The 27,298-nt window shown below is 35.4% G+C and overlaps 1 protein-coding gene and 2 long non-coding RNA genes across 20 annotated transcripts; all 3 read left to right on the top strand.

Moving 5' to 3' along the window:
- Positions 1–26: 26 nt before the first annotated feature.
- LOC150030584 (uncharacterized) lies at positions 27–6,359 on the top strand. Of its 11 annotated transcripts, none has more exons than XR_016526819.1 (8): positions 59–298; positions 1,382–1,447; positions 1,806–1,862; positions 3,027–3,133; positions 4,206–4,400; positions 4,910–5,078; positions 5,200–5,242; positions 6,086–6,359. It is a non-coding gene; the product is annotated as an uncharacterized LOC150030584 (long non-coding RNA). The 11 variants fall into 11 exon arrangements; XR_016526813.1 differs by having other exon boundaries at positions 5,200–5,254; XR_016526814.1 differs by lacking the exon at positions 4,206–4,400 and having other exon boundaries at positions 27–298; positions 5,200–5,254.
- A 173-nt stretch (positions 6,360–6,532) lies between these two features.
- LOC150030583 (uncharacterized) lies at positions 6,533–6,976 on the top strand. The gene is made up of 2 exons (XR_016526824.1): positions 6,533–6,664; positions 6,755–6,976. It is a non-coding gene; the product is annotated as an uncharacterized LOC150030583 (long non-coding RNA).
- Positions 6,977–8,049: 1,073 nt separating this feature from the next.
- LOC150030582 (pyrophosphate--fructose 6-phosphate 1-phosphotransferase subunit beta-like) lies at positions 8,050–22,506 on the top strand. Of its 8 annotated transcripts, none has more exons than XM_090309626.1 (11): positions 8,050–10,488; positions 11,990–12,746; positions 12,959–13,064; positions 16,692–16,842; positions 17,563–18,126; positions 18,213–18,319; positions 18,540–18,645; positions 18,810–18,873; positions 19,221–19,309; positions 19,396–19,528; positions 19,661–22,506. In XM_090309626.1, exons 5-10 carry the CDS (start codon positions 18,013–18,015, stop codon positions 19,477–19,479), a joined length of 564 nt encoding a protein of 187 aa, XP_090165752.1. In that variant the 5' UTR covers positions 8,050–10,488; positions 11,990–12,746; positions 12,959–13,064; positions 16,692–16,842; positions 17,563–18,012; the 3' UTR covers positions 19,480–19,528; positions 19,661–22,506. The 8 variants fall into 8 exon arrangements, 7 of the variants coding, with proteins under 7 accessions (XP_090165752.1, XP_090165754.1, XP_090165753.1 ...); XM_090309628.1 differs by lacking the exon at positions 19,661–22,506 and having other exon boundaries at positions 8,050–9,177; positions 9,267–10,488; positions 19,396–19,659; XM_090309627.1 differs by lacking the exon at positions 19,661–22,506 and having other exon boundaries at positions 8,050–9,177; positions 9,249–10,488; positions 19,396–19,659.
- The last annotated feature ends 4,792 nt before the right edge of the window (positions 22,507–27,298 follow it).

Below are 27,298 nucleotides of genomic sequence, written 5' to 3'. Positions count from 1 at the left end.
AAAGTGGTAAAAAAAAATTCCACTTTACCCAAAACTCATTTTCCCTGTTATTGATTATGTTTTCTTTCGTCACTCTCTCACCATTTTCACACTATTCACCTTCTCTCTTCCAAATACCCAAAACCCATCGCAAGACGCAGACTTCCCTCTCATTCTTCACTTTCATTTCGTGCAAAACCCATCATGCAGACATAATCGTGCCCAGATCTTCTTCTTCTTCGCTTTCATTTCGAGTAGCAACTAACCCACAGAGTTCAATCCCCCAGATATGCTCCTTCGTGCGCCCCGACTCTCCAAGGTTCGTTTGAGCAAGTTCTTTTCCATTGTTTCTTTAACTTTTTAAATTTCTTGCTCATTCTTACCTTTCTCTTCTTGTTTCCTTTGATTTTTGTCAATCTGTTTGTATACACTTAAATCTGATTTCTTTGTTGAGGGTTTTACTACACCTTTTAGTGTCGTTGAGGGTTCCTAAAATACGAGGACAAAGAATTGACTCAAATTTCAATACATTAGTACACACAATGACTGCAAAATCAAATTAAGGAAACAGACATAGGAAGGGGCACACCATAAAACTATTTTCTAAATCCAAATGTATACAGCAATACATTTTGGTTAAAAATTACAAGCGTGATATCAAATACACTGATCGGTTAAAAGAAACTGAAAGAGGAAACAAACAAACGGAAGTAAGAAAAACAAAAACAGGGGGAAGGATTTCTTCCCCTTCTAATTTTTCTTTAATGCATATCCCCACTTTTATGATAGTTTAAAATATATATTAGATTCTCTTCAAACTACATTGCATGTTTAACAATATATTCTGCTACTTAGTCTGTGAGAGAAGCTAAAATAGACAAGTTAAGAACACATGGAAGTTTTTGTAGTGGTTATATTAAGCTGCTACTTAATTTGGTTTTGAAATCTGAGTCAAACATTGCACAACTTATTTTTAGTAATTTTATATTTACTCTTGTATTTTAGGAACCGTTGGTGGGGGAGACAAAATGATATCTTTATTGTAAGATAGTGATAATGAAGAATCCTTTGTGAGGATCTAAGATACTTGATTTTCTTTTCAGTTTACTTTTTGGTTTTGTGTGTTATTTTTAGTTTGCTTCAGTTTGGTGGGTTTATGTTGAGAAAATTTGGATGTGTTATATTTTGATCAAATTATCAATTTTGCACGATTGATTTAGTTAAAAATCAACTCAATCAACTCTATTCAACAAAAATCTATATTAGTTTGAGTGTTATTAACATAGTGAGACCCTAACCATTGTGTGTACTTTAATCGATATTTGTTTATGCTTGTTGATTTAATTTGTTTATGCTTGTTCTTATTGTTTGACTATAATTTGGCTCTCATGTCAATTTCAAGGGATGGTAGCTTAAAAAGCTAAGTGGTCTTCTTGCATACATCTAGTGGAGTTCAAAATTTCAGCAGGTATTTAGATTCATTTGTGACTGACCCAGTATTTTGGAATTGTAGTTATGGATTATTAATTTTCTTTTGAACATGATGTAACCATAGAATGTGAATGTGGATTATTTATACGTGCTTTTTAGTTTTCTTAAGAAAGTATAATCTAAATGTCGGCCTATTGTTTCTGCTGAATAGAATCCCAAATGTTGTTTTAGAAAGTATCATTGAAGTTCCAAGGTCCTTTTTGAACAATTCTAGGTGTTAAGTGCATGCATATCAAATCTATAATGGTTTGCAAATGATCCAATGTAATTAATACATTTGAACCAATATGTCTTTCCTCCTCTTTTCAACTCTCTATAATGTCTTTTTGATGTAGATTTCCAAGAACTCTAGCCTCATGGTTAGAACTTGCAAGGAAAGATTTTCAATAAAGGTTTATCTCATAATCTACTTCATCATCTTTTCTCTATCTCTCATTTCTTTTGGATGATTTGGCTTTTTTCTAGTTTATGCTTTTTCTATGGTTTCATTTTTGTTTCTTGAACTTGTTTCTTTGTGGGTTTTGTTTTTTGGAGGAAAAATTGGGGTTAGCAGTTACTTCGTTTGATTGCTAAATAATGAATGCTATATTAATTGTTTTTCCAAAAAGAAAAAAAGTATCTCTATTCATGGACAATGAAGGTGCTTGAAACTACATTTTCTACTTACCCTGTTATTTCCTTGATAAGAAACAAAATACGTGTTTTGGATTACAAATTTATTTTATAGTATTATATATCAATTACGAATCCTTTGGATGAATTTAATCATTAGCGATAAGTTTAAGTTGGTTGATTTTGGCCCAATCGTTTTTTAAAGATTAAATGTGTGACTTCTTTTCCAGCAAGTTTAAAGGCTCAATTGTAGTTTGGAAGTTTGGCCAATTTTTCTCTGTCAAATACAAAGAAGTCGAGAAATGGGTAATAGATTTCATTACTTTATGCCTTTAGTGAAGTTGATTGCAACATAAAGTTTGTTGCTTTACATTGACAATCACATCAATTTGTTCAAACTCCAAATCTTTACAAAATTTTATCAAAATTCAAAAGAATTTTACCATTCACATACCTATCAAGTCTTTATTCTCACCCATTGTTGGTTCCTCAAATCAATGCTCTATTTACTTTTATGTTTGAAACTTCCGCTTCTGAGTTTCCAGCTCCCAAGCTTCCAGTGCTACAATGGAATTAAGAAATCAGACCAAAACATTGTAAATATGAAACAAAATCGCAGACCAAAGTAGCAGTAAAAGGTAGGAAATACTTCAAAGCAAATGCTAAGTATGCTTTGCTGGTATTGGCAAAAGAAATAGGCGGGGAATATTCCATTAATGTGGAAGCAAGAAATGTCAATCCGAAGGCAAGAAATGAGTTTAAATTTGTTTGAAGGAGATTCTCATAATTTAAACTTGTTGCATTTCGTTACTGATTTTCTTATTTAAAAGTTTGACATTCTTTTTTGCTTTTTATGCACAAACTCGAGTTTTCTTTCATTTTCTTATTGAGCATTATATAAACTAATTAGAAAACTAAACTTCACGTGCAACTTATACCAATAGTGTTTCAAGAAGAGTGTTTGATAAAGACGGTATTCTTTTGGACGGGTAAGACTATGTTCTTGTTTCAATCAAGGTGTTTGGAATTGGAACTGAAAGATTGCCAAGAGGTAATTTCTACAACTGTTTTGTTCCTTTTGAGCAATGTCTTTCATTGATGAGTTGTTAGCAAAATCATGATATACAATTCATTACATATTAAGCATATCATAGCTTTAGTTTAGTGAACATTATGTTCTTACAGCTATGGTATAGATTTTATTAGAGAAATGATATATATATATATATATATATATATATATATATATTTTGTAGGAATCTCTCCAATATATCCATTATATTGTATATTTAAAGCTACTGCAAGTTCCGTTTTGACCCTTTTCTCTCTCTGTTTTGATTGTTGTCGATACAAGGCTATTTCTAGTGCATTTTGATCTGATTTTGCATACCCATTTAGTTCCAAACGTGTGAAATGATGATCAGTTTCTGCTACTTTTCTTCTAGGTTGTCTAAATAATGGTAATTTCATACTCTTCTTTTGCTAATCAAATGCATTTATAGGACCAATTTAATTGTTTTAGTTGCCGCTCAAATAGGTACAGAAAGGTCTAACCCTTCTCTCTTTTTCTTATTCACACAAAAAGTCTCATTTACCATGTCTTTCACTCTTTCTCCATTCTTCTTCTTAAAGAAGTTTTTCCCAACCTTTTTCATTAGTTTTTTTTCATGTCATTTGCTTGGGTGTTGTGTATGTATTTCCCTATTCCCTATACGTTCAAAATGGATGGGAATTTGTACATTGAGGCCATGTATTTGAACTAAATGAATTAGAGTTGTTTCAAAGTCATTTTGTTAGTTTAATTTCATTAGGAATGATTGAGGTTGCTCTTTCATCCAAATTTATGGATACATATTTCATTTTATCAATGTGGCTAGTATTTTAATTTGCACTTGTTTGATGCTTTTGAATGGATTTTCTGTTTTGTAATGTGCTCTCTTTTCCTATATCTCTTGAAATAGGTGAATCTCTTTTAAGGCTTTTAGACTTTCTAGCTAGTTCATTGGTGAAAGGAAGGTGCCTGATTTTATCTCATTGTAAAAGGAATAATAAATAGAAAGTACATATGTGAATAAAGGTCAAATGTTAGTATTCTCTAAGGATTATGTGTGTTGTCATGATAGAAAATCCAACCGCTATAAAAGGAAAGAATTTGGTGGATTAATTGGAGCTTGACAACAATCTTTGACTGTTGAAGACTTGTAAAATTGGTGAAAGCTGGTTATATGACAGATAATTGAAACATTCTAAATATTCTTCAATTCTCAAATTTGTAACTTTTGAGTTAAGGTTCAAAGAGAATATCAAAGCGATTTTAGGTACGTTTCCTTCTTTTTCTTTTACACATTTTCAAAATCTCCTTTATTCAAAGCAACCTCTCTAATTTTTTAATTAGAAATTTAATTGCATGTTGCTTGGCTTAATTCTAGAAATGATGAGGGTTTGCCTCCTAGATCAAAACTTCTAAAGAACACTTGGCAAATTTCAGAAATGGAAAGAACCCATTCAATGACAATTTTGCATTTGTAAAATTGGTTATGGAAGTATAAATAAAAATCCAATTATGGTTTGTCTTATACTCTTAATTATATTATTTTAGGAGTATCAGTTTGTGGCTCAGTTGGTTTCTTGCTGACATTTTGGTTATTCTCGCTGATTTTTCATTTATTATTTTTTTCTATTTCTTGCTTGTTGGCATTTGAGTAGTGATTTAGTTCAAGTAGGAGTTTCTAAATGTTGTGAATTTGTGTTGGTTATAACCTCCCCTTCCCCCCAATGGCTCATTGGCTTCTCGGCGTTTGAATGATTTCATGCCTTTTTTTTTTAGGAGCGTGTTGAACCCAATCATGTGGGAACGTCTTGTTCAAGTAGTATAATTGATGATTTCATGCATTTCATACATTTTTTTTCCTTATGGAGGCCTACATCTGACATTATTATTGTTGACGATGTTATGGGCACTACTGTTGCATCGTCAATGGATAAAGTCAAACTATGTAAGAAAATTTGGCTACTACTTTGTGAATTAAGTGTTTACTTAGTTCATTAGCTAATCTATCGTTATAATAGATAGATCATGATGATTTACGAAAGCTATTTTGTTTCATTTTTTATAAGGTGATTGATATGACGACAAACATCGGAGCTTCATATTTTTTGTGTGAGAATTTTGGTATCGCTATAATCTAAACATTTGTTTTGTTTGTATCAATTTTTTGGGATTATATATGTAGTCATTTTATTTGGATTAAGAATTTACAAATTGGTCTCGATCTTCATTGTTAACAACCCTAATTCTAAACATGGGCTTATAGAAGACTCGAATTATATGATAAAATGCCAAAAAACGCAAGGTCCTATACAAATTAATCAAATTAAACATGTAATATAAGACCAAACTTTACCATAAACATTCATTTGCAAACCACATAATGCAATTCAACCAATCAAACCAATGCAAATTTTGAAATTTCTAAATTAATTATACGAGTTGGTTTTTGTACCAGTTGTAGGGTTAAAAGTCCTAACGTAATGAAATAATCAAGATCTAAATCGTAATCAATTGAGAAATTGAAATACTAATACACTAGAAAAAATACATATCACAAAGAATTAAAAAAAAAAAAAAACCTCAACCTACTATACAAATTTTAGGTTAAGCATACATTACAAATTAGTTTTCGTGCTTTTTATTATAAACTTATTATATTATTAAAATTAAAATTAAAATATTCCACACACATATATAATTAAAATGTTTTAGCTTTTTTTTTCTTTTAAAACTTATGTATAAAAAACACTTTTAAGATTTTAAAAACTTGTATTTATTTTTAGAAATTGGCTAAGAATTTAACTAATGTACTCAAGAAAGATACAAATCATTATAAGAAATGAGGAGAAAATAAGTTTAATTTTAAAAAACTAAAAACAAAAAAACGAAATGATTATCAAACAGGACCCGTTAATATGAAACTTAAGGTGAAATAATGGTTTTGGCATGCAGGTTGGACCAAGGATCTGCATCATGGGGAAAGACTCGGCATATCTACAAATGAAAATGGCTCTTGCCATTTTGTGCAGATTTTACAAATTTAGTTTGGTGAGTGGGCATCGAGTCAACTACAGAATGATGACTATTCTTTCCATGGCCAATGGTTTGGAAGTTACCGTAGCTCTACACTCTTAAAATCACTCTATTTAATTGCAGTTTCATGAACAATCAACCAAAAATATGTAATAAATCTCACTACAAATTTCAATATCGTGATTCTATTTCATGTTCCCATTTGTCATTTTTTAAGAAACAAACATAGAGAAAACTAGACTAATGTGAAAATGTTGAATGATATTATTTCCTGTACATAGGCTCATATATAAAGCAACTGTACATATAAGGAAACGAACAAAATTGCAACCATATTCTATGATTAAAGAGGGAAATTTTCAAGCAGGTAGTGCTAGAATCTTGGATGAATTATACAACAAACCTAACATCCCTCCTCAAGCGAGTGAGTGAGATGACCACTCGGAGTTTGCCACGAAGTTCTGCAAAATTTGCTTCAGAGAATGGTTTGGTCAAACGGTTAGTAATTTGGTCACTGAGGATACATACCGAACATCAAGTTGACGTACTAGAACTTTACCACAAATAAAATGAATATTTAATTGGCAGACGAGGAAAAGGGCACTCATGTTATCATACCAGAGGATGGATGTGTGAGAAGGACGAAGGTCAACTTCTGTGAGTAAGGATTCAAGCCAACAAATCTGTGTTGTAACTCGAGCTAAAGCTCTATATTTGTACTCTGTACTTGAACGAGCCACAACATATTGTTTTCTTGAGATCCATGTCGTGTATGTGTAAGATATTGTAATCTGTGTTGTATACGTCAAAGCCAAGGAAGAAACTAAAGTTACCAATATTGTTTAACGTAAATAAGCAATTCAATTCACCAATAAATCTGGTAATAAAATGAGAATCATTTCTTGTTACAACAATATCATCAACATAGATCAGTAAGAAAATAATAGTGGTTTCAAACTTGAAGGAAAAAAACGAGGTATCATCTTAGAGTTGCAAAAATTCCAGCCAAGTAAGATATTAATTTTGAGGTAGTCATACCAAGCTCGTGGGATTTGCTTGAGTCTATATAGAGAACGATTCAATTGACAAAGGTAGGATACTACTCACCTACAAATCCCTTAGGTTGGGCCTGAAGAGAATCGAATTCCAGTAAAATCGATCATCATGCCATTAATTTTGATTAAGAATTTCAAACAAGATTATTTTATCTACCCCAACTCCAATGATTATAAGCAGAAAATTAGAAAATATATGTGAAATTTTTAAGTTGACATATCAATTGAGTGTTGAAATTTCAAGAAAATATGTGTGTAGTCAAATGTTTGACTAAAATGTTGAGTAAACAAAAATAACCAACCAACTATTATACTTTTTTAAGTTACAAAAAGCTACACTAGATACCATCGACTTGATAACTTAACTCTATAGCCCAAACATAAATTTACTAACTAAACTGAACTCCAAAATTTTTTAAACTCCACATAAAATTTTTACCAACTCAACTTATTAATTCAAGTCTCCGCACCAAACTCATACTTAAATAATTTCTCAATTTTTGGAGACTTAAAAAGGTCTATTTGGAAATATTGAAAATCAAACAAACACCCATCTTAAATTTGAATCTTAAAAAACTCCGACCAAAATCACCTTTTACAATGTAAAATAAAATTTCTACTTGAATAATTAAAATGCTTACATACTTTTATTTGAAGTACTTTAGAAAAATTTGGAGAAACTATGGAGAAAAATTTGTAATTTAACCTATATTAATTTTGAATTCAACTAGAGAGAATATTATTTTTTATTTTTTATTTTTTTTTTACAAAGAAGAAGAAAAATATAGAATATGAATTCAATACGCCCATGTCCTCTTTGACCGAAGAGTATTTTCCAATTTGAAGTAGAAATTGGTTTGTTATTTATTACAGCAAGATATGTATTGCAAAACTCTCAACGGCCAAAATTTTGAAACCCTCGTCCGAGAGATCCATTCCCCGAACCAGCGCAGGAAGAAGATGATCAATCCATTCCTCTCCCATGGCCATCGATCATCGCTCTGCCTCTATACGTAGGAAGGAGGAACCATTTGCCTTCTCTGCTTCTCCAATCTCATCTCCGATCCCCTCTCTCCCAAAGTTCACGTCTCCTACGCACTCTCCCAGTTCTCCCCATTCCTCCAGACCTTTCTCACTTTCCATTCTCACTTCATTGTCGCTCCCTTCGTCGCCGCACTCTGCTCCTTCGACGATGACGCCATTGCTTGCCAAGTCACTGATCTTGTTCGTCACCTCTGTAATGTTACTGAAGTTAACGGTGATGGATCTCTTTGCGACGACTTTATCGCCAGAGTTTCGGATCGGCTTTCTTCTGGCGCGTTGTCTTGGAGAAACTCAACCGTTACAGGGCCAAAATTTTGAAACCCTACCGATCATCGCTAGGCCACCGATCATCGCTCTGTCTCCATACGGAGGAAGGAGGAACCATTTACCATTTGCCTTCGTTTATTCTCTAACTTCAACGAAGCTCAATCTTATTCCCTTCACTTCCATCCTACTTTTGAACCAAGTTTTTTCACTTCGAAATGCTCTGAAGACGCCAATACTTCAGAAGAAGACGCCATCATTAATCATTCAATACACTTCTCCAAATGTAACGAATGGCTGTCTCAACATGTAAGACATCTTCAAGTTGAAAATCACTTTCCTTACCCCCTTGCAGTTTGCAATATTCTCTTCTGGGTTGTAGTCTGAAGAGCAGGTAAGTCTGTTAATGATGGATTTAAGATTACCCATTAGTTTTCTTGTTGTATGTAGCTTTTCTAAATTCGGGTTGATTGTATGAGGTACACTGTTCAATGCTAAGGCAAACTCGTTAGCTGGTGTTAGACATGCATATGTGGTATTCAATTCTGTGGCTAAATGGTGATTGAATTTCTATGACGCCATATAGAGCGACTTTAGTTCAAAACCTTGTTCTAAGAAACTCGCCAGCTCCAAAGCCATCCTTGAATGGTAATCATTTTATTGATGCTCACATTGTTAAAACTGGCTTCAATGCAAATATTTGCCGCTCTAACTTCCAGGTCAACGATTTTCTCAAGAGAGGAGATCTTTTTCACGCACATTTGGTGTTTGATCAAATGCCTTGCAAGAATACGATCTCTGTCAACATGGTGATTTCTGGTTACCTTAAGTTTGGGAAATTGTCTAAAGCTAGAGAGTTGTTTGATGGCACGGTGGAATGTACGACAGTGTCATGGACAATTTTGATTGGTGGTTATTTGCAATCTAATCAATCTAAAGAAGCTTCAAGGCTTTATGCTGATATGAGAAAGGGAGGGACAGAACCAGATTATGTGACTCTAGTGACTTTCTTATCAGGCTGTGGTGAACTGAAAACTAAGAATGTGATTGTTCAAATTCATACCCATGTCGTTAAACTTGGATATGAGTACAATCTCATGGTTTGCAACTCGTTGGTTGATGCTTATTGCAAAACCCATTGCTTATGTTTAGCTAGTCAGCTCTTCAAGCAGATGTCAAGCAAAGACACAGTAACCTTCAATGCATTAATGACAGGTTACTCAAATGAGGGATTGAGTGAAGAAGCAATAAAACTCTTCCTTGAACTGCATAGTAGTGTAATAAAGCCTTCAAATTTTACGTTTGTAGCCCAAATGTGCTGCTGTTGTTCTAGATGACACAAAGTTTGGACAACAAGTTCACGGTCTTGTTCTCAAGACCAACTTCGTTTGGAACGTGTTTGTGGGAAATGCATTACTAGATTTCTACTCAAAGCAGGACCAAGGAAATGGAGAAGAAAGGATATAAGCCAGACTCAACTTGTGCCCTTCACGATGTGGATGAGGTTATTAAAGTTGAGTCTCTTAAATACCACAGTGAACGCTTAGCGATTGTGTTTGCTCTACTCAACACACCAGATGGGTTGCCAATCGTGGTAATGAAAAACTTGGGAGCTTGTACAGACTGTAATGCTGCAATCAAGGTGATCTCACAGATTGTTGAACGGGAAATTATTGTTAGAGATTCAAGTAGGTTTCATCATTTTAAAGATGGGTTTTACTCCTGTGGAGATTATTGGTGACCATAAAATCTAATGAGCAGTCTAAACTATCATCACAACAAGCAATCCACAATCATTCTCCAGAGATGAACTTAGAGCTGCTTCTTTACACAATTTTACAAGGCAGAGCAAAATAGGCTGTGTCATGACTCCTTCCTCAAAAGCTTGTTCCGCTGCATGTTGTCCAAATAAAAATTCAGCAAGGTCCACTCCAGGAGCTTACACACCAGAACTTACAGGTTAAAATTTCTTTACATATTCATCTGTCTTCTTTAATATCGTGGCGTGCAGAATTTTACCATCGTTTTAATAAGATCATCTTCTCTTCAAAGATTCTAAAACCTCTGCTGCAAGAAACCAACTTTTGCTTCCCCATTGAACCATATTTCTTTAGCCACTTTTCTGTTTTGCTGCTTAGGGAATCTGACGTCGTTTTTGCTTGTTTAGAGCGACAAAAAACATTGAATTCTTGAAATGTTGAAGCAGAAAAGTTGAAAGAGCAGGAAAATTTTCAAAAAACTACCCAAAATCTGTTGTTTTCATTTTGCACTTCTGCAAGACCTTTTTTTTTTTTTTAAATTTTTTTTTAAATTGTTTTAATTTATACAAAATCAATTTCAAAATTCTTTGATTTCCAAATCTCTTCAACTGTAGCTTTTGATTCCTTTTGTCCTAATTTTCTCTTGTTTGTGTTTTTTTTCCTAATATTTATAATCTTGTTAAATTACAATTTTAGTCCTTGAACTTTCATGTTTTTGTCAAAATTTTGTGTCCAATAGGTTTATGATCTTTTTAACTTTTCTTAAATCATATTGATTTATTAGATATGAATTCGGGATGCTAAAATTTCAATTTTTATGTTTAGATGCATGTATTTAAAATCACATGGAAACCAAATTTTTCGGTTTAATTTGGTTTTTGATTTCAAAACCGAATTAAACCAAACCGTGTATGTATATATATATTTATCTATTTATTTATATATATTATACATTATATTTATTATATTACGTATAAAAACCAAAAATCGTTTGATAAGTTATTTGGATTTTAGTGGGAATTAGGATTATGAAGAATTAGGGAGACAATCCTATTTTTGTGAAGTAGTGATGGACGCTTATTAGAGAACAAAATAATGAGTTCTTTTGGTTATTCATGTTTCAAATTAGCCATTTTAGTATTTGAATTTTAAGAAATAGATTTAAAAGGTCCCTCTACAAGTAGATTCATTAAATTTAAATAGAAAATTTACTAGATGACTTATGTGGCAAGATGACTTGGAAGGGAAAATTTAATTTTAATATTTCCCTCCTCTCTCTTCTTTCTCCCCCTCTCTATCTCCTCTTATTCTCGATCCTCCCTTTTCATTGTCAAGCTTTACACAAAATTAACTTGCAAAAAGTCATGGTAGGATGTTCTCAAAGCTCTCTTTCTGCCAACTGATACCTTACAACTTCTAACAAAAGCAACCAACTTTACACGTCCTAGCCTTCATAACGTGTTTTTTTTAATTTTTTTTTATATTTTATTTTTTGTATTCTGTTTGGTAACTGAGTTGATTGATGTCTTAAAGGAAGAGTAGTGACATGCATTGAGTTTTGTTTGTTCTTTTTCTGGGTTTTGTTATGATTGTAAATCTCGCTTTTGTTTGGAACTTGAGTTTTACTGAATGCGTTTGAGGCTAGTTGCTACTTCTTAAGGTTTTAGAGTGTTTGATTTGTGTGTTATATGTGCGTGCAGATGAGATCACGAAGTTGTTTCCTGATCTTTTCGGCCAACCGTCAGCAATGTTGGTGCCAAGTGATTCCAGTTCGTGCAGGTGAATAAGAAATTGAACATCGGAGTTGTCTAGTTTGGTGGTCACGCACTGGGAGGGCATAATGTGATTTTTGGACTATTTGGTAGGGTCTCATTGTGTCCACATTTATAAATCAAGAATAAATGTTTGCTTTTCTGTTCAAGTTGTGGCTATCTAGCAGCTTCTACGATCTTTGTGAAGATTACCTACAGGTTCATGCAAAAGGAAGCACGTTGTATGGTTTCAAGGGTGGTCCTGCAGGGATCATGAAATGTAAATATGTAGAACTGAATGCACAATTTATCTACCCATATCGCAATCAGGTTAATTTTCTTGAAGTGATTTCTAGCTTTCACTTGTTAGAATTGTTAGTGTAAATATGTGTAGTCTTGATGCTAAGTGATTGCCATTTGAATGCAATTCTTGATTTAAATGCATTTTTCTTTTATCATGGTGGTTTTGATAAGATATGTAATGGGAGGGTTAAGATTGAAACTCCAGATCAGGTGAAACTCTTTCTTCTCAGAATTTTCATTTCGAGACGTCTTAGTTGTAGTCAAGGCATTAATTGACAGTTCGGTTCTATTTTTAGTTTAAGCAAGGTGAAAAAACTACTCAGAAGCTTGATCTAGATGGCCTTGTTGTAATTGGTGGAGATGATTCCAACACCAATGCCTGTCTCCTCGCTGAAAACTTTAGGTATTTTTTAGAACTATGAAATTTGTCTATTGCCTCCCTCCTTTTTGCTCTCTTTCTCACTCTCATTGTCATATATGGATAAGCTATTATATGTTATTTTTATTGCAGAAATATAAGGTCGAGTAATTAATTACTCTAGTGTACCATTTTTTTTTTGTGTGTGCAAGACTCTGTTATTTATATTCCCCTTCTTTCTGTTGTTTTCAAATTAGGAGTAAGAATTTGAAAACCCGAGCGATTGGTTGCCCAAAACCTATTGATGGTGATCTCAAATGCAAAGAGGTCCCCGCAAGTTTTGGATTTGATTTTGTTTGCAAGGTACTCATTTCTCTTCGTAACTGCTTTAGAATCCATATTTCGTTAAGACTCACCTTTGGTGACTGTTGCAAAGGTAGCTTTTTAAACTACTTAAGATAGAAACCTTTGTCAAGGAGGACATTTATCTCTACATGCTTTACCATATAGAAATCTTTGTCAAGAAGGGCATTTACCTCCACATGCAACCCTAAGGTTAAGGTTGTTTCTTCTCTTTGAGGACTAGATTTTGTCTCAGTAATAACTAATAATCTCTGCAACAGATACTCTCATGTAAACATGAAAATTGAAATTGTTGAGTCAGTTAATATATCCTATTTCATAATTTCATCTTCTTGCATTTTTACATGGAATGGTAAATATAAAAAAAAAACTTAAGGGTAAAGATGAAAATTTGTGATAAACAAAGGATTCATGGAATTAGGTTGAAACATTTAATATGGTGCAATGGAACTAAGTATTGACATCCCATATCATATTCAATTGCCCAAGTGATATCGGATGCCTTTTTTGTCAGCTTTGAAAAATTTGTTCTCTACCACCTAGTTGTTGTTAACTCATGGAGATTAGGTTTTGAATGTATGCAGGCGAAAAAATTTTCAGACAAAAAATAATGTGTTTTGAATGTCGACTCATTTATTAATAGAGCTTTAGTTTATAGGGTACATCGAATTTATAATGTGTTTTGCAGGATGCGGCTAAGAAGCTTACCTTGAAAAACGTTACAGACTACATTGTCGATGTAATTAGTAAACGTTCTGAACTTGGTTATTAATTATGGTGTTGTAGTTATTCCCCATGACCTGATTGACTTCATTCCGGAGGTATTTGTCTTGTTATTGTAACTAATTGTGTTTATTTCTTTTTGTTGTATGCTCACTATCCACTAAACCCAAGACTCTCGGGATCAATATGTCATTCTTGAACTGATATCATTTATAACCCGCTTTCTACAGGTGCAACAACTTATTTCGGAACTCAATGAAATTCTTGCCCATGATATTATAGATGAGGATAGGTTATGGAAAAAGAAATATTATAGACGAGGATAGGTTAGTACACCCAACATATTGAAGTTGTAACAATCCAAACAATCTGACTACATCGATTAGACCATCGGAGAAATCCAGCACTACTTTGGTTGGAAAATGCTCTCTCCTCTCTCCTTTCTCCTCTCTCCCTTTCCCTCCCTCTGGCAGCCTATTCCGACCTAACTCCCCGTCCTCTCCCCATCTCCGACCAAGCTTTTCCTCTTCCCACCAACCTCAACCCTCATCTGCGATCCTCGCCTCATCCATCTCTCATGGCCCATCCATCGACCTTCCTCTCCAAGCCTAACTTAGCCGTCGAAGTTATCAGCTGTAAAATTAAGGACAGCCACTTCTGTGCCCTCATCCAAGCTGGTTCAGTAATCGTAGAAGATGTGGAAGCCAAAAAGCAAATTTCCTTGTCAAAATCGCAGCTACTTTGGTTTGTGGAGAACATCTAGACCCTTTCGAAACTTCCAACATCTAGCTTCTTTGTCAAAAGCGAGCAAGATGCTTCTGGTGTAACCAAGATTTCTAACATCCGAATCTATTCAAACTGGTTTTTATGATGTGTAGTGTGGCCTGCAGTTGGAGGACGATTCTTCATTCACGTTCCATCAGGAACTCTTAATTCAGGTTGATATTCCTTCCTTACCTTGTTAAATGATGCTTTGTCCCTCTTTGAAGTTGAACAGGTGACAAAAAACCCTCGCTCAGTCCCAATCTCCTATGCAGACATAGTAAGGGGAAGAATGGTTAAGCCTGTTTTTCCAGAAAAACAGAATCTCCTGCCCCCTCAGAACACCAAAAAACAGAGCAAATCTAATTTTTGGGTTCTAACACAAAATTCTCAATCTTCATAAATGGAAGACCTCGTGGCAGAATTCAAGCTTCAAGAGGAATAAGGCAAGGTGACCCTCTTTCTCCTTTCGTATTTCTACTAGTCAGTGAAGTCCTGGATGCATTAATTTCCCAGTTTCGAGAAAAAGGCAAGTTTGAAGGTTTTATTGTTGGCAAAGATAGAATTCATGTTTCTTTGTTACAATTTGCGGATGATACTCTAATTTTCTGCCAAGATGACAAAGAAAAACTCAGCAACCTAAAGAAAATACTTGAATTATTTGAGTGGTGTTCGGGGTTGAAGGTTAATTGGGAAAAATCAGCTTTATGTGGCATCAATATAGACCATTTCAAGTTACAATCAGAAGCAGCCCTCCTAAATTGCAAGGCTATCTACCTCCCATTTATGTACCTTGGCCTTCCTTTAGGAGGGATATCCTAAGCAATTGGCTTTTTGGCAACCAGTGATCGACAAAGTCCAAAGCAAACTGGACAAATGGAAGAGATACAACCTCTCAAGAGGTGGTCGTGCCACCCTATGTGGGTCAGTTCTTTCTCATATACCAACTTACTATATGTCACTTTTTCAGATGCCCGAAAAAGTGATTCAAACTCTTACTATATGTGATTTGAACTCACTTTGCATGAACATTTATTCGTCCAGCTCTTACTATCTCTGTTTCAGATTTCCATCAATAACGCCATTTGTCTTGATGAGCTCATCAATCTTGCGTAACACAGTCCTCAGCACCGCTCCATCGTTTAGTTCCTACATCTATCGCTTAGCTCCAACAACCCGTCGCGTAGATCAATCGTTTAGTCAACGATCTCGTGCATAGCCTATCGTTTAGCTACTGCGCACATCGTTTACCTCCATCGTTTAGTGCTGACGCCTTATCGTCCAACGTATCCACTAATCGCTTAGCGTCATCGCCCAGCGCCTAGCGTCCATCGCTTAGTATTTCGCCTATCGTCTAGCGCTATCGTCCAACTTCTACGCTTATTGTCTAGCACTTACACTGATGTGTAGTATTTTACCTATCGTATAGCACGATAGTCTAGCACGTGACTTCTTATTGTTTGACGCAGTGCGCATCTTCACGATCATCGCTTAGCTCTGCGCATTGCTATACGATCGCCTACCTCATTGTTTAGCTCCCTTCATTGCTACACAATCATCCAGCACCCGCCTACACAATCGCCTACCTCATCATGTAGCGCCACTCACTTACTAGACGATCGTCTACCTCATCGTGTAGCACTGCTCATTTGCTACACGATTGTCTGCCCAGTGCCTTGCGTTCAACCTCTCGCTTTCTCTGCTCTTGCTCACGCGTTCTCAACGCATCGGCGACTTTCATGCAATGCGTTCAACTTCACAATTTCACACATGATTGTCAGGACTTAGTTTCATTTTATGCGTTTTATACCAAATGCCTGGTTTAGTAACACCTTGCACATAGTTGAATTTCCATTAGTTGAATTCCAAACTTTTTGAAGAACATTTATTCAACACTTAGAGTTCTTCCTTTTTAGCATAGGGTTTCATACCTAGTCAGGTTCTTCTAGTCATTAGCTTAAACAGGAAAATAGGAATGCAGGTTTCATATCTACAATGAGAAATACATTTAATTAGAGCTGAATGAATATATGTGTATCAACCAGGTACCTTCATGATTCTGTTGCTCTTCTTTATTCATACATTTCCATACTGAAGTATTGAACCCATTGTGGTTATCTCTTTTCTCTTTGGATATGGAAGGATATTGTTTGGACAGAGTAGGCTTGTTACTCTTGGTATGTATGATCCCAAAGAAGTTTAGCTCAAGACAAGGAGGGGCATGCTTTTGCACTGTCAGTCAGTTCAAATCTTGGGATTTTTATGTCACCTGGAAGCTGGTATATTCATATTGGTAAGTGGAAATTTTTTCAACCTTCCTGCTTAAAATATATTGGGAAAATGGCTAGGGTAGTCTCTCTGTTTGTGCTTTTTTTTTCTCTAATATTTATAATCTTGTTAAATTACAATTTTAGTCCTTGAATTTTCAGATTTTTGTCAAAATTTTGTGTCCAATAGGTTTATGATATTTTTAACTTTTCTTAAATCATATTGATTTATTAGATATGAATTTAGGATTCTAAAATTTCAATTTTTATGTTTAGATGCATGTATTTAAAAATAAAAATATGTTGAATAGATCAAAGACGTAATAGATTCATTTTTTAAAGTTTAAGGGACTTATTAGACACAATTGAAAGCTCAGTGTAGGGATGAACATTAAAACTAACAAAATTAACTTGCAAAAAGTCATGGTAGGATGTTCTCAAAGGTCTCTTTCTGCCAACTGATACCCTACAACTTCTAACAAAAGCAACCAACTCTACATGCCCTAGCCTTCATAACTTGGTTTTTTTTTTTTTTTTTTGTATTCTTTTGGTAACTGAGTTGATTGATTTCTTAAAGGAAGAGTAGTGACATGCATTGAGTTTTGTTTGTTCTTTTTCTGTGTTTTTTTTTATGATTGTAAATCTCGCTTTTGTTTGGAACTTGAGTTTTACTGAATGCGTTTGAGGCCAGTTGCTACTTCTTAAGGTTTTAGAGTGTTTGATTTGTGTGTTGTATGTGCGTGCAGATGAGATCACGAAGCTGTTTCCTGATCTTTTCGGCCAACCGTCAGCAATGTTGGTGCCAAGTGATTCCAGTTCGGTGCAGGTGAATAAGAAATTGAAGATCGGAGTTGTCTAGTTTGGTGGCCAAGCACTGGGAGGGCATAATGTGAATTTTGGTCTATTTGGTAGGGTCTCATTGTGTCCACATTTATAAATCAAGAATAAATGTTTGCTTTTCTGTTCAAGTTGTGGCTATCTAGCAGCTTCTACGATCTCTGTGAAGATTACCTACAGGTTCATGCAAAAGGAAGCACGTTGTATGGTATCAAGGGTGGTCCTACAGGGATCATGAAATGCAAATATGTGAACTGACTGCACAATTTATCCATCCATATTGCAATCAGGTTAATTTTCTTGAAGGGATTTCTTGCTTTCACTTGTTAGAATTGTTAGTGTGAATATGTGCAGTCTTGATGCGATGTGATTGCCATTTGAATGCAATTCTTGATGTAAATGCATTTTTCTTTTATTGGGGTTGTTTTGATATGATATGCAATGGGAGGGATAAGATTGAAACTCCAGATAAGGTGAAACTCTTTCTTCCCAGAATTTTCATTTTGAGACGTCTTAGTTGTAGTCAAGGCATTAATTGACAGTTCGGTTCTATTTTCAGTTTAAGCAAGCTGGAGAAACTACTCAAAAGCTTGATCTGGATGGCCTTGTTGTAATTGGTGGAGATGATTCTAACACAAATGCTTGTCTCTTCGCTGAAAACTTTAGGTATTTTTCAGAACTATGAAATTTGTCTATTGCCTCCCTCCTTTTTGCTCTCTCTTTCTCACTCTCATTGTCATATATGGATAAGCTATTGTATGTTATTTTTATTGTAGAAATATAAGGTCGAGTAATTAATTACTCTAGTGTACCATTTTTTTTTTTTTTTTGTGTGTGCAAGACCCTGTTATTTATATTCCCCTTCTTTCTGTTGTTTTCAAATTAGGAGTAAGAATTTGAATACTCGAGCGATTGGTTGCCCAAAACCTATCGATGGTGATCTCAAATGCAAAGAGGTCCCCACAAGTTTTGGATTTGATTCTGCTTGCGAGGTACTCATTTCTCTTCATAACTACTTTAGAATTCATATTTCGTTTGGACTCAACTTTGGTGACTGTTGCAAAGTTGAAGTAGTTTCTTCAAGAATTCAAGGAAAAAATGGAATGTCGCATTCATGAGATGAGACTCTTAATAGGCTCTGTTGATGTTTATGCAGATATATTCAGAAATGAATGGTAATGATATGGTTGATGGTCGATCTACAGGAAAATATTACCACTGTAAGTATTTTGCTTAATGAAATTAAAACTAAAAATAGTTCTGATCTGCTGAATGTTCATAATAACTGGATTATTGACATTACAAGTATTTCAAGTTCAGATATGTCTACTTTTTTAAAATATATATTTATAAATAAATAAATAATATCAATAATAAAGCCCATCTTGTTGCTTCATCTGTAAAAAACAGAGCACTTCTCTCTGCTCAATTTTATTAACCTTCTCTATTTAATCTACCTAATGTGAGATTGTACTTTTTCATTGTTGTGATGTTGATACCTTTTTGTTTCTCACTCAAATTTCAAGTTTATTATCATATGGCATTAACAGTGTACATATATCCACAGTTGGACGGCTTATGGGTCGTGCTGTTTCTTACATTACATTGGAGTGTGCTTTGCAAACTCATCCAAATATTACTATTATTGGAGAAAAGGTAGCTGCTTTATTTAAACTACTTAAGATAGAAACATTTGTCAAGGAGGACATTTATCTCCACATGCTTTATAATGTGTTTTGCAGGTTGCGGCTAAGAAGCTTACCTTGAAAAACGTTACAGACTACATTGTCGATGTAATTAGTAAACGTTCTGAACTTGGTTATTAATTATGGTGTTGTAGTTATTCCCGAGGGTCTGATTGACTTCATTCCGGAGGTATTTGTCTTGTTATTGTAACTAATTGTGTTTATTTCTTTTTGTTGTATGCTCACTATCCACTAAACCCAAGATTCTCGGGATCAATATGTCATTCTTGAACTGATATCATTTATAACCCGCTTTCTACAGGTGCAACAGCTTATTTCGAAACTCAATGAAATTCTTGCCCATGATATTATAGATGAGGATAGGTTATGGAAAAAGAAATATTATAGATGAGGATAGGTTAGTACACCCAACATATTGAAGTTGTAACAATCCAAACAATCTGACAACATCGATTAGACCATTGGAGAATTCCAGCACTACTTTGGTTGGAAAATGCTCTCTCCTCTCTCCTCTCTCCTCTTTCCTCTCTCCTCTCTCGCTTTCCCTCCCTCCGGCACCCTATTCCGACATAACTCCCCGTCCTCTCCCCATCTCCGACCAAGCTTTTCCTCTTCCCACCAACCTCAACCTTCATTTGCGATCCTCGGCTCATCTATCTCTCATGGCCCATCCATCGACCTTCCCCTCCAAGCCTAACTTAGCCGTCCAAGTTATCAGTTGTAAAATTAAGGACAGCCACTTCTGTGCCCTCATCCAAGCTGGTTCAGTAATCGTAGAAGATGTGGAAGCCAAAAAGCAAATTTCCTTGTCAAAATCGCAGCTACTTTGGTTTGTGGAGAACATCTCGACCCTTTCGAAACTTCCAACATCTAGCTTCTTTGTCAAAAGCGAGCAAGATGCTTCTGGTGTAACTAAGATTTCTAACATCCGAATCTATTCAAACTGGTTTTTATGATGTGTAGTGTGGCCTGCAGTTGGAGGACGATTCTTCATTCACGTTCCATCAGGAACTCTTAATTCAGGTTGATATTCCTTCCTTACCTTGTTAAATGATGCTTTGTCCCTCTTTGAAGTTGAACAGGTGACAAAAAATCCTCGCTCAGTCCCAATCTCCTATGCAGACATAGTAAGGGGAAGAATGGTTAAGCCTGAATTTCCAGAAAACAGAGTCTCCTGCCCCATCAGAACACCAAAAAATAGAGCAAATCTAATTTTTAGGTTCTAACACAAAATTCTCAATCTTCATAAATGGAAGACCTCGTGGCAGAATTCAAGCTTCAAGAGGAATAAGGCAAGGTGACCCTCTTTCTCCTTTCGTATTTCTACTAGTCAGTGAAGTCCTGGATGCATTACTTTCCCAGTTTCGAGAAAAAGGCAAGTTTGAAGGTTTTATTGTTGGCAAAGATAGAATTCATGTTTCTTTGTTACAATTTGCGGATGATACTCTAATTTTCTGCCAAGATGACAAAGAAAAACTCAGCAACCGAAAGAAAATACTTGAATTATTTGAGTGGTGCTCGGGGTTGAAGGTTAATTGGGAAAAATCAGCTTTATGTGGCATCAATATAGACCATTTCAAGTTACAATCAGAAGCAGCCCTCCTAAATTGCAAGGCTATCTACCTCCCATTTATGTACCTTGGCCTTCCTTTAGGGGGGATATCCTAAGCAATTGGCTTTTTGGCAACCAGTGATCGACAAAGTCCAAAGCAAACTGGACAAATGGAAGAGATACAACCTCTCAAGAGGTGGTCGTGCCACCCTATGTGGGTCAGTTCTTTCTCATATACCAACTTACTATATGTCACTTTTTCAGATGCCCGAAAAAGTGATTCAAACTCTTACTATATGTGATTTGAACTCACTTTGCATGAACATTTATTCGTCCAGCTCTTACTATCTCTGTTTCAGATTTCCATCAATAACGCCATTTGTCTTGATGAGCTCATCAATCTTGCGTAACACAGTCCTCAGCACCGCTCCATCGTTTAGTTCCTACATCTATCGCTTAGCTCCAACAACCCGTCGCGTAGATCAATCGTTTAGTCAACGATCTCGTGCATAGCCTATCGTTTAGCTACTGCGCACATCGTTTACCTCCATCGTTTAGTGCTGACGCCTTATCGTCCAACGTATCCACTAATCGCTTAGCGTCATCGCCCAGCGCCTAGCGTCCATCGCTTAGTATTTCGCCTATCGTCTAGCGCTATCGTCCAACTTCTACGCTTATTGTCTAGCACTTACACTGATGTGTAGTATTTTACCTATCGTATAGCACGATAGTCTAGCACGTGACTTCTTATTGTTTGACGCAGTGCGCATCTTCACGATCGTCTAGCGCATCGCTTAGCTCTGCGCATTGCTATACGATCGCCTACCTCATTGTTTAGCTCCCTTCATTGCTACACAATCATCCAGCACCCGCCTACACAATCGCCTACCTCATCATGTAGCGCCACTCACTTACTAGACGATCGTCTACCTCATCGTGTAGCACTGCTCATTTGCTACACGATTGTCTGCCCAGTGCCTTGCGTTCAACCTCTCGCTTTCTCTGCTCTTGCTCACGCGTTCTCAACGCATCGGCGACTTTCATGCAATGCGTTCAACTTCACAATTTCACACATGATTGTCAGGACTTAGTTTTATTTTATGCGTTTTATACCAAACGCCTAGTTTAGTAACACCTTGCACATAGTTGAATTTCCATTAGTTGAATTCCAAACTTTTTGAAGAACATTTATTCAACACTTAGAGTTCTTCCTTTTTAGCATAGGGTTTCATACCTAGTCAGGTTCTTGTAGTCATTAGCTTAAACAGGCAAATAGGAATGCAGGTTTCATATCTACAATGAGAAATACATTTAATTAGAGTTGAATGAATATATGTGTATCAACCAGGTACCTTCATGATTCTGTTGCTCTTCTTTATTCATACATTTCCATACTGAAGTATTGAACCCATTGTGGTTATCTCTTTTCTCTTTGGATATGGAAGGATTTTGTTTGGATAGAGTAGGCTTGTTACTCTTGGTATGTATGATCCCAAAGAAGTTTAGCTCAAGACAAGGAGGGGCATGCTTTTGCACTGTCAGTCAGTTCAAATCTTGGGATTTTTATGTCACCTGGAAGCTGGTATATTCATATTGGTAAGTGGAAATTTTATCAACCTTCCTGCTTAAAATATATTAGGAAAATGGCTAGGGTAGTCTCTCTGTTTGTGTTTTTTTTCTCTAATATTTATAATCTTGTTAAATTACAATTTTAGTCCTTGAACTTTCAGATTTTTATCAAAATTTTGTGTCCAATAGGTTTATGATATTTTTAACTTTTCTTAAATCATATTGATTTATTAGATATGAATTTAGGATTCTAAAATTTCAATTTTTATTTTTAGATCATGTATTTAAAAATAAAAATATGTTGAATAGATCAAAGACGTAATAGATTCATTTTTTAAAGTTTAAGGGACTTATTAGACACAATTGAAAGCTCAGTGTAGGGATGAACATTAAAACTAACAAAATTAACTTGCAAAAAGTCATGGTAGGATGTTCTCAAAGGTCTCTTTCTGCCAACTGATACCCTACAACTTCTAACAAAAGCAACCAACTCTACATGCCCTAGCCTTCATAACTTGGTTTTTTTTTTTTTTTTTTTTTTTTTTTGTATTCTTTTTGGTAACTGAGTTGATTGATTTCTTAAAGGAAGGTTTCAGTGACATGCAATTGAGTTTTGTTTAAGTCTTTTTCTGTTGTTTTTTTTTGTGATTTGTAAAATCTTCTAAAATAATGGAAACTTGATGTGTTTTACTGAATGCTTTGAGGCCAGTTGCTACATCTTAAGGTTTTGGAGTGTTTGATTGTGTGTTGTTATGTGCGTGCAGATGAGATCACGATAGCTGCTTTCCTGATCTTTTGTCGGCCAACTGTCAGGCAATGTTGGTTCCAAGTGTTTTCCAGTTCGAGTGCAGGTGAATGTAAGAAATTGAAGATCGAGTTGTCTGTAGTTTGGTGGCCAAGCATGGTGGGGCATAATGTGAATTTGGGTCTATGTTGGTAGGGTCTCATTGTGTCCAACATTTATAAATCAAGAATAAATTGGTTTGATTTTCTGTTTCAAGTTTAGGGCTATACTGAGTCAGATTCTGTGTGACGATCTTCTCTATGAAGATTACCTACAGGTTCATGCAAAAGGAAGCACGTTGTATGGTTTCAAGGGTGGTCCTGTAGGGATCATGAAATGTAAATATGTAGAACTGACTGCATAATTTATCTACCCATATCGCAATAAGGTTAATTTTCATGAAGGGATTTCTAGCTTTCACTTGTTAGAATTGTTAGTGTGAATATGTGCAGTCTTGATGCGAAGTGATTGCCATTTGAATGCAATTCTCGATTTAAATGCATTTTTCTTTTATCAGGGTGGTTTTGATATGATATGCAGTGGGAAGGATAAGATTGAAACTCCAGATTAGGTGAAACTCTTTCTTCCATTTTCATTTTGAGACATCTTAGTTGTAGCCAAGGCATTAATTTACAGTTCGGTTCTATTTTTGGTTTAAGCAAGCTGAAGAAACTACTCAGAAACTTGATTTAGATGGCCTTGTTGTAAATGGTGGAGATGATTCCAACAACAAATGCGTGTCTGTGTGCGTGTGGAAAACTTTTAGTTGTATTTTTCTAGATATGTGTGTAAAATTTGTTCTATTGGCCTCCCTCCTTTTTTGCTTTTTTTCTCCTTTTCCTTTTTTCTCACTCTCATTGTCATATATGGATAAGCTATTGTATGTTATTTTTATTGTAGAAATATAAGGTCGAGTAATTAATTACTCTAGTGTACCATTTTTTTTTTTTTTTTTTTGTGTGTGTGCAAGACCCTGTTATTTATATTCCCCTTCTTTCTGTTGTTTTCAAATTAGGAGTAAGAATTTGAATACTCGAGCGATTGGTTGCCCAAAACCTATTGATGGTGATCTCAAATGCAAAGAGGTCCCCACAAGTTTTGGATTTGATTCTGCTTGCAAGGTACTCATTTCTCTTCATAACTACTTTAGAATTCATATTTCGTTTGGACTCAACTTTGGTGACTGTTGCAAAGTTGAAGTAGTTTCTTCAAGAATTCAAGGAAAAAATGGAATGTCGCATTCATGAGATGAGACTCTTAATAGGCTCTGTTGATGTTTATGCAGATATATTCAGAAATGAATGGTAATGTGATGGTTGATGGTCGATCTACAGGAAAATATTACCACTGTAAGTATTTTGCTTAATGAAATTAAAACTAAAAATAGTTCTGATCTGCTGAATGTTCATAATAACTGAATTATTGACATTACAAGTATTTCAAGTTCAGATATGTCTACTTTTTTAAAATATATATTTATGAATAAATAAATAATATCAATAATAAAGCCCATCTTGTTGCTTCATCTGTAAAAAACAGAGCACTTCTCTCTGCTCAATTTTATTAACCTTCTCTATTTAATCTACCTAATGTGAGATTGTACTTTTTCTTTGTTGTGATGTTGATACCTTTTTGTTTCTCACTCAAATTTCAAGTTTATTATCATATGGCATTAACAGTGTACATATATCCACAGTTGGACGGCTTATGGGTCGTGCTGTTTCTTACATTACATTGGAGTGTGCTTTGCAAACTCATCCAAATATTACTATTATTGGAGAAAAGGTAGCTGCTTTATTTAAACTACTTAAGATAGAAACATTTGTCAAGGAGGACATTTATCTCCACATGCTTTATAATGTGTTTTGCAGGTTGCGGCTAAGAAGCTTACCTTGAAAAACGTTACAGACTACATTGTCGATGTAATTAGTAAACGTTCTGAACTTGGTTATTCATTATGGTGTTGTAGTTATTCCCGAGGGTCTGATTGACTTCATTCCGGAGGTATTTGTCTTGTTATTGTAACTAATTGTGTTTATTTCTTTTTGTTGTATGCTCACTATCCACTAAACCCAAGATTCTCGGGATCAATATGTCATTCTTGAACTGATATCATTTATAACCCGCTTTCTACAGGTGCAACAGCTTATTTCGAAACTCAATGAAATTCTTGCCCATGATATTATAGATGAGGATAGGTTATGGAAAAAGAAATATTATAGATGAGGATAGGTTAGTACACCCAACATATTGAAGTTGTAACAATCCAAACAATCTGACAACATCGATTAGACCATCGGAGAATTCCAGCACTACTTTGGTTGGAAAATGCTCTCTCCTCTCTCGCTTTCCCTCCCTCCGGCACCCTATTCCGACATAACTCCCCGTCCTCTCCCCATCTCCGACCAAGCTTTTCCTCTTCCCACCAACCTCAACCTTCATTTGCGATCCTCGGCTCATCTATCTCTCATGGCCCATCCATCGACCTTCCCCTCCAAGCCTAACTTAGCCGTCCAAGTTATCAGTTGTAAAATTAAGGACAGCCACTTCTGTGCCCTCATCCAAGCTGGTTCAGTAATCGTAGAAGATGTGGAAGCCAAAAAGCAAATTTCCTTGTCAAAATCGCAGCTACTTTGGTTTGTGGAGAACATCTCGACCCTTTCGAAACTTCCAACATCTAGCTTCTTTGTCAAAAGCGAGCAAGATGCTTATCGGGTTAAACCTAAGATTTCTAAACATCGAATCTATTGCAAACTGGTTTTTATGATGGTAGTGTGGCTGCAGTTGGAGGACGATTTCTTCATTAACGTTCCATGCAGGAACTCTTTAAATTCAGGTTGATATTCCTTCATTACCTTGTTAAATGATGCTTTTTCCTCTTTGAAAGTTGAACAGGTGACAAAAAATACACGTCGTCAGTCCCAATTCCTATGCAGACATAGTAAGGGGAAAGATTGGTTTGTAACGCCTGAGATTTCAGAAATACAGATGCTCGATCCTGCCCCATCAGAAACACCAAAAAATTAGAGCAATTAATTTTTAGGTTCTAACACAAAATTCCTCAATCTTATTAAATGGAAGACCTCGTGGGCAGGAATTCTCTTTCATCTCAAATCCTTCTTGTTCTTGTCTTACCCTGTCCTTTCCTTTCGTTTTTTACTAAAAAACTGAATCCTGATGCCATTACTTTACCAAGTTTGTTGAAAAAAGCAAGTTTGAAGGTTTTCTTGTTGGCAAAGATAGAATTGATGTTTCTATTTTACAATTTGCAGATGATACTCTAATTTTCTGCCAAGATGACAAAGAAAAACTCAGCAACCTAAAGAAAATACTTGAATTATTTGAGTGGTGTTCAATGCTGAAGGTTAATTGGAAAAAATCAGCTTGATGTGGCATCAATATAGACCATTTCAAGTTACAATCAGAAGCAGTCCTCCTAAATTGCAAGGCTGTCTACCTCCCATTTATTTACCTTGGCCTTCCTTTAGGGAGATACCCTATAGTTTTATGGTAACCAGTGATCGACAAAGTCCAAAGCAAACTAGACAAATGGAAGAGATACAACCTCTCAAGAGGTGGTCGCGCCACCCTATGTAAGTCAGTTCTTTCTCATATACCAACTTACTATATGTCACTTTTTCAGATGTGAGAAAAGGTGATTCAAACTCTTTACTATATGTTGAGTTTGAACTCACTTTGCTCCATGTACATTTATTCGTCCAGCTCCATTACTATCTCTGTTCAGATTTCCCTCAATAACGCCATTTTGTCGTTGATGAGCTCAATCAATCTTGCGTAACTCAGTTCCTCAGCCACGTCCATCGGTTTAGTTTCCTCCATCTATGCGCTCTTAGCTAATGCCAACAACCCGATCGCGTAGCTCAATCGTTTAGTCAACGATCTCGCGCATATCCTATAGACTTAGCTACTGTGCAACGCATTCGTTTACCTCAGTCGGTTTAGTGCTGACGCCTATCGCCAACGTTTACCTCCATCGCTTAGCATCATCGCCTTACCGTCCAATGTATCCACTA

The sequence above is a fragment of the Benincasa hispida genome, unplaced genomic scaffold (assembly GCF_027475165.1).
Source record: "Benincasa hispida cultivar pf3 unplaced genomic scaffold, pf3_genome.v1.1 HicScf1848, whole genome shotgun sequence".
Taxonomy (NCBI): Eukaryota; Viridiplantae; Streptophyta; class Magnoliopsida; order Cucurbitales; family Cucurbitaceae; genus Benincasa; species Benincasa hispida.
The sequence above is the reverse complement of the archived record's forward strand: the minus strand, read 5'-3'. Positions and strand labels throughout refer to the sequence as shown.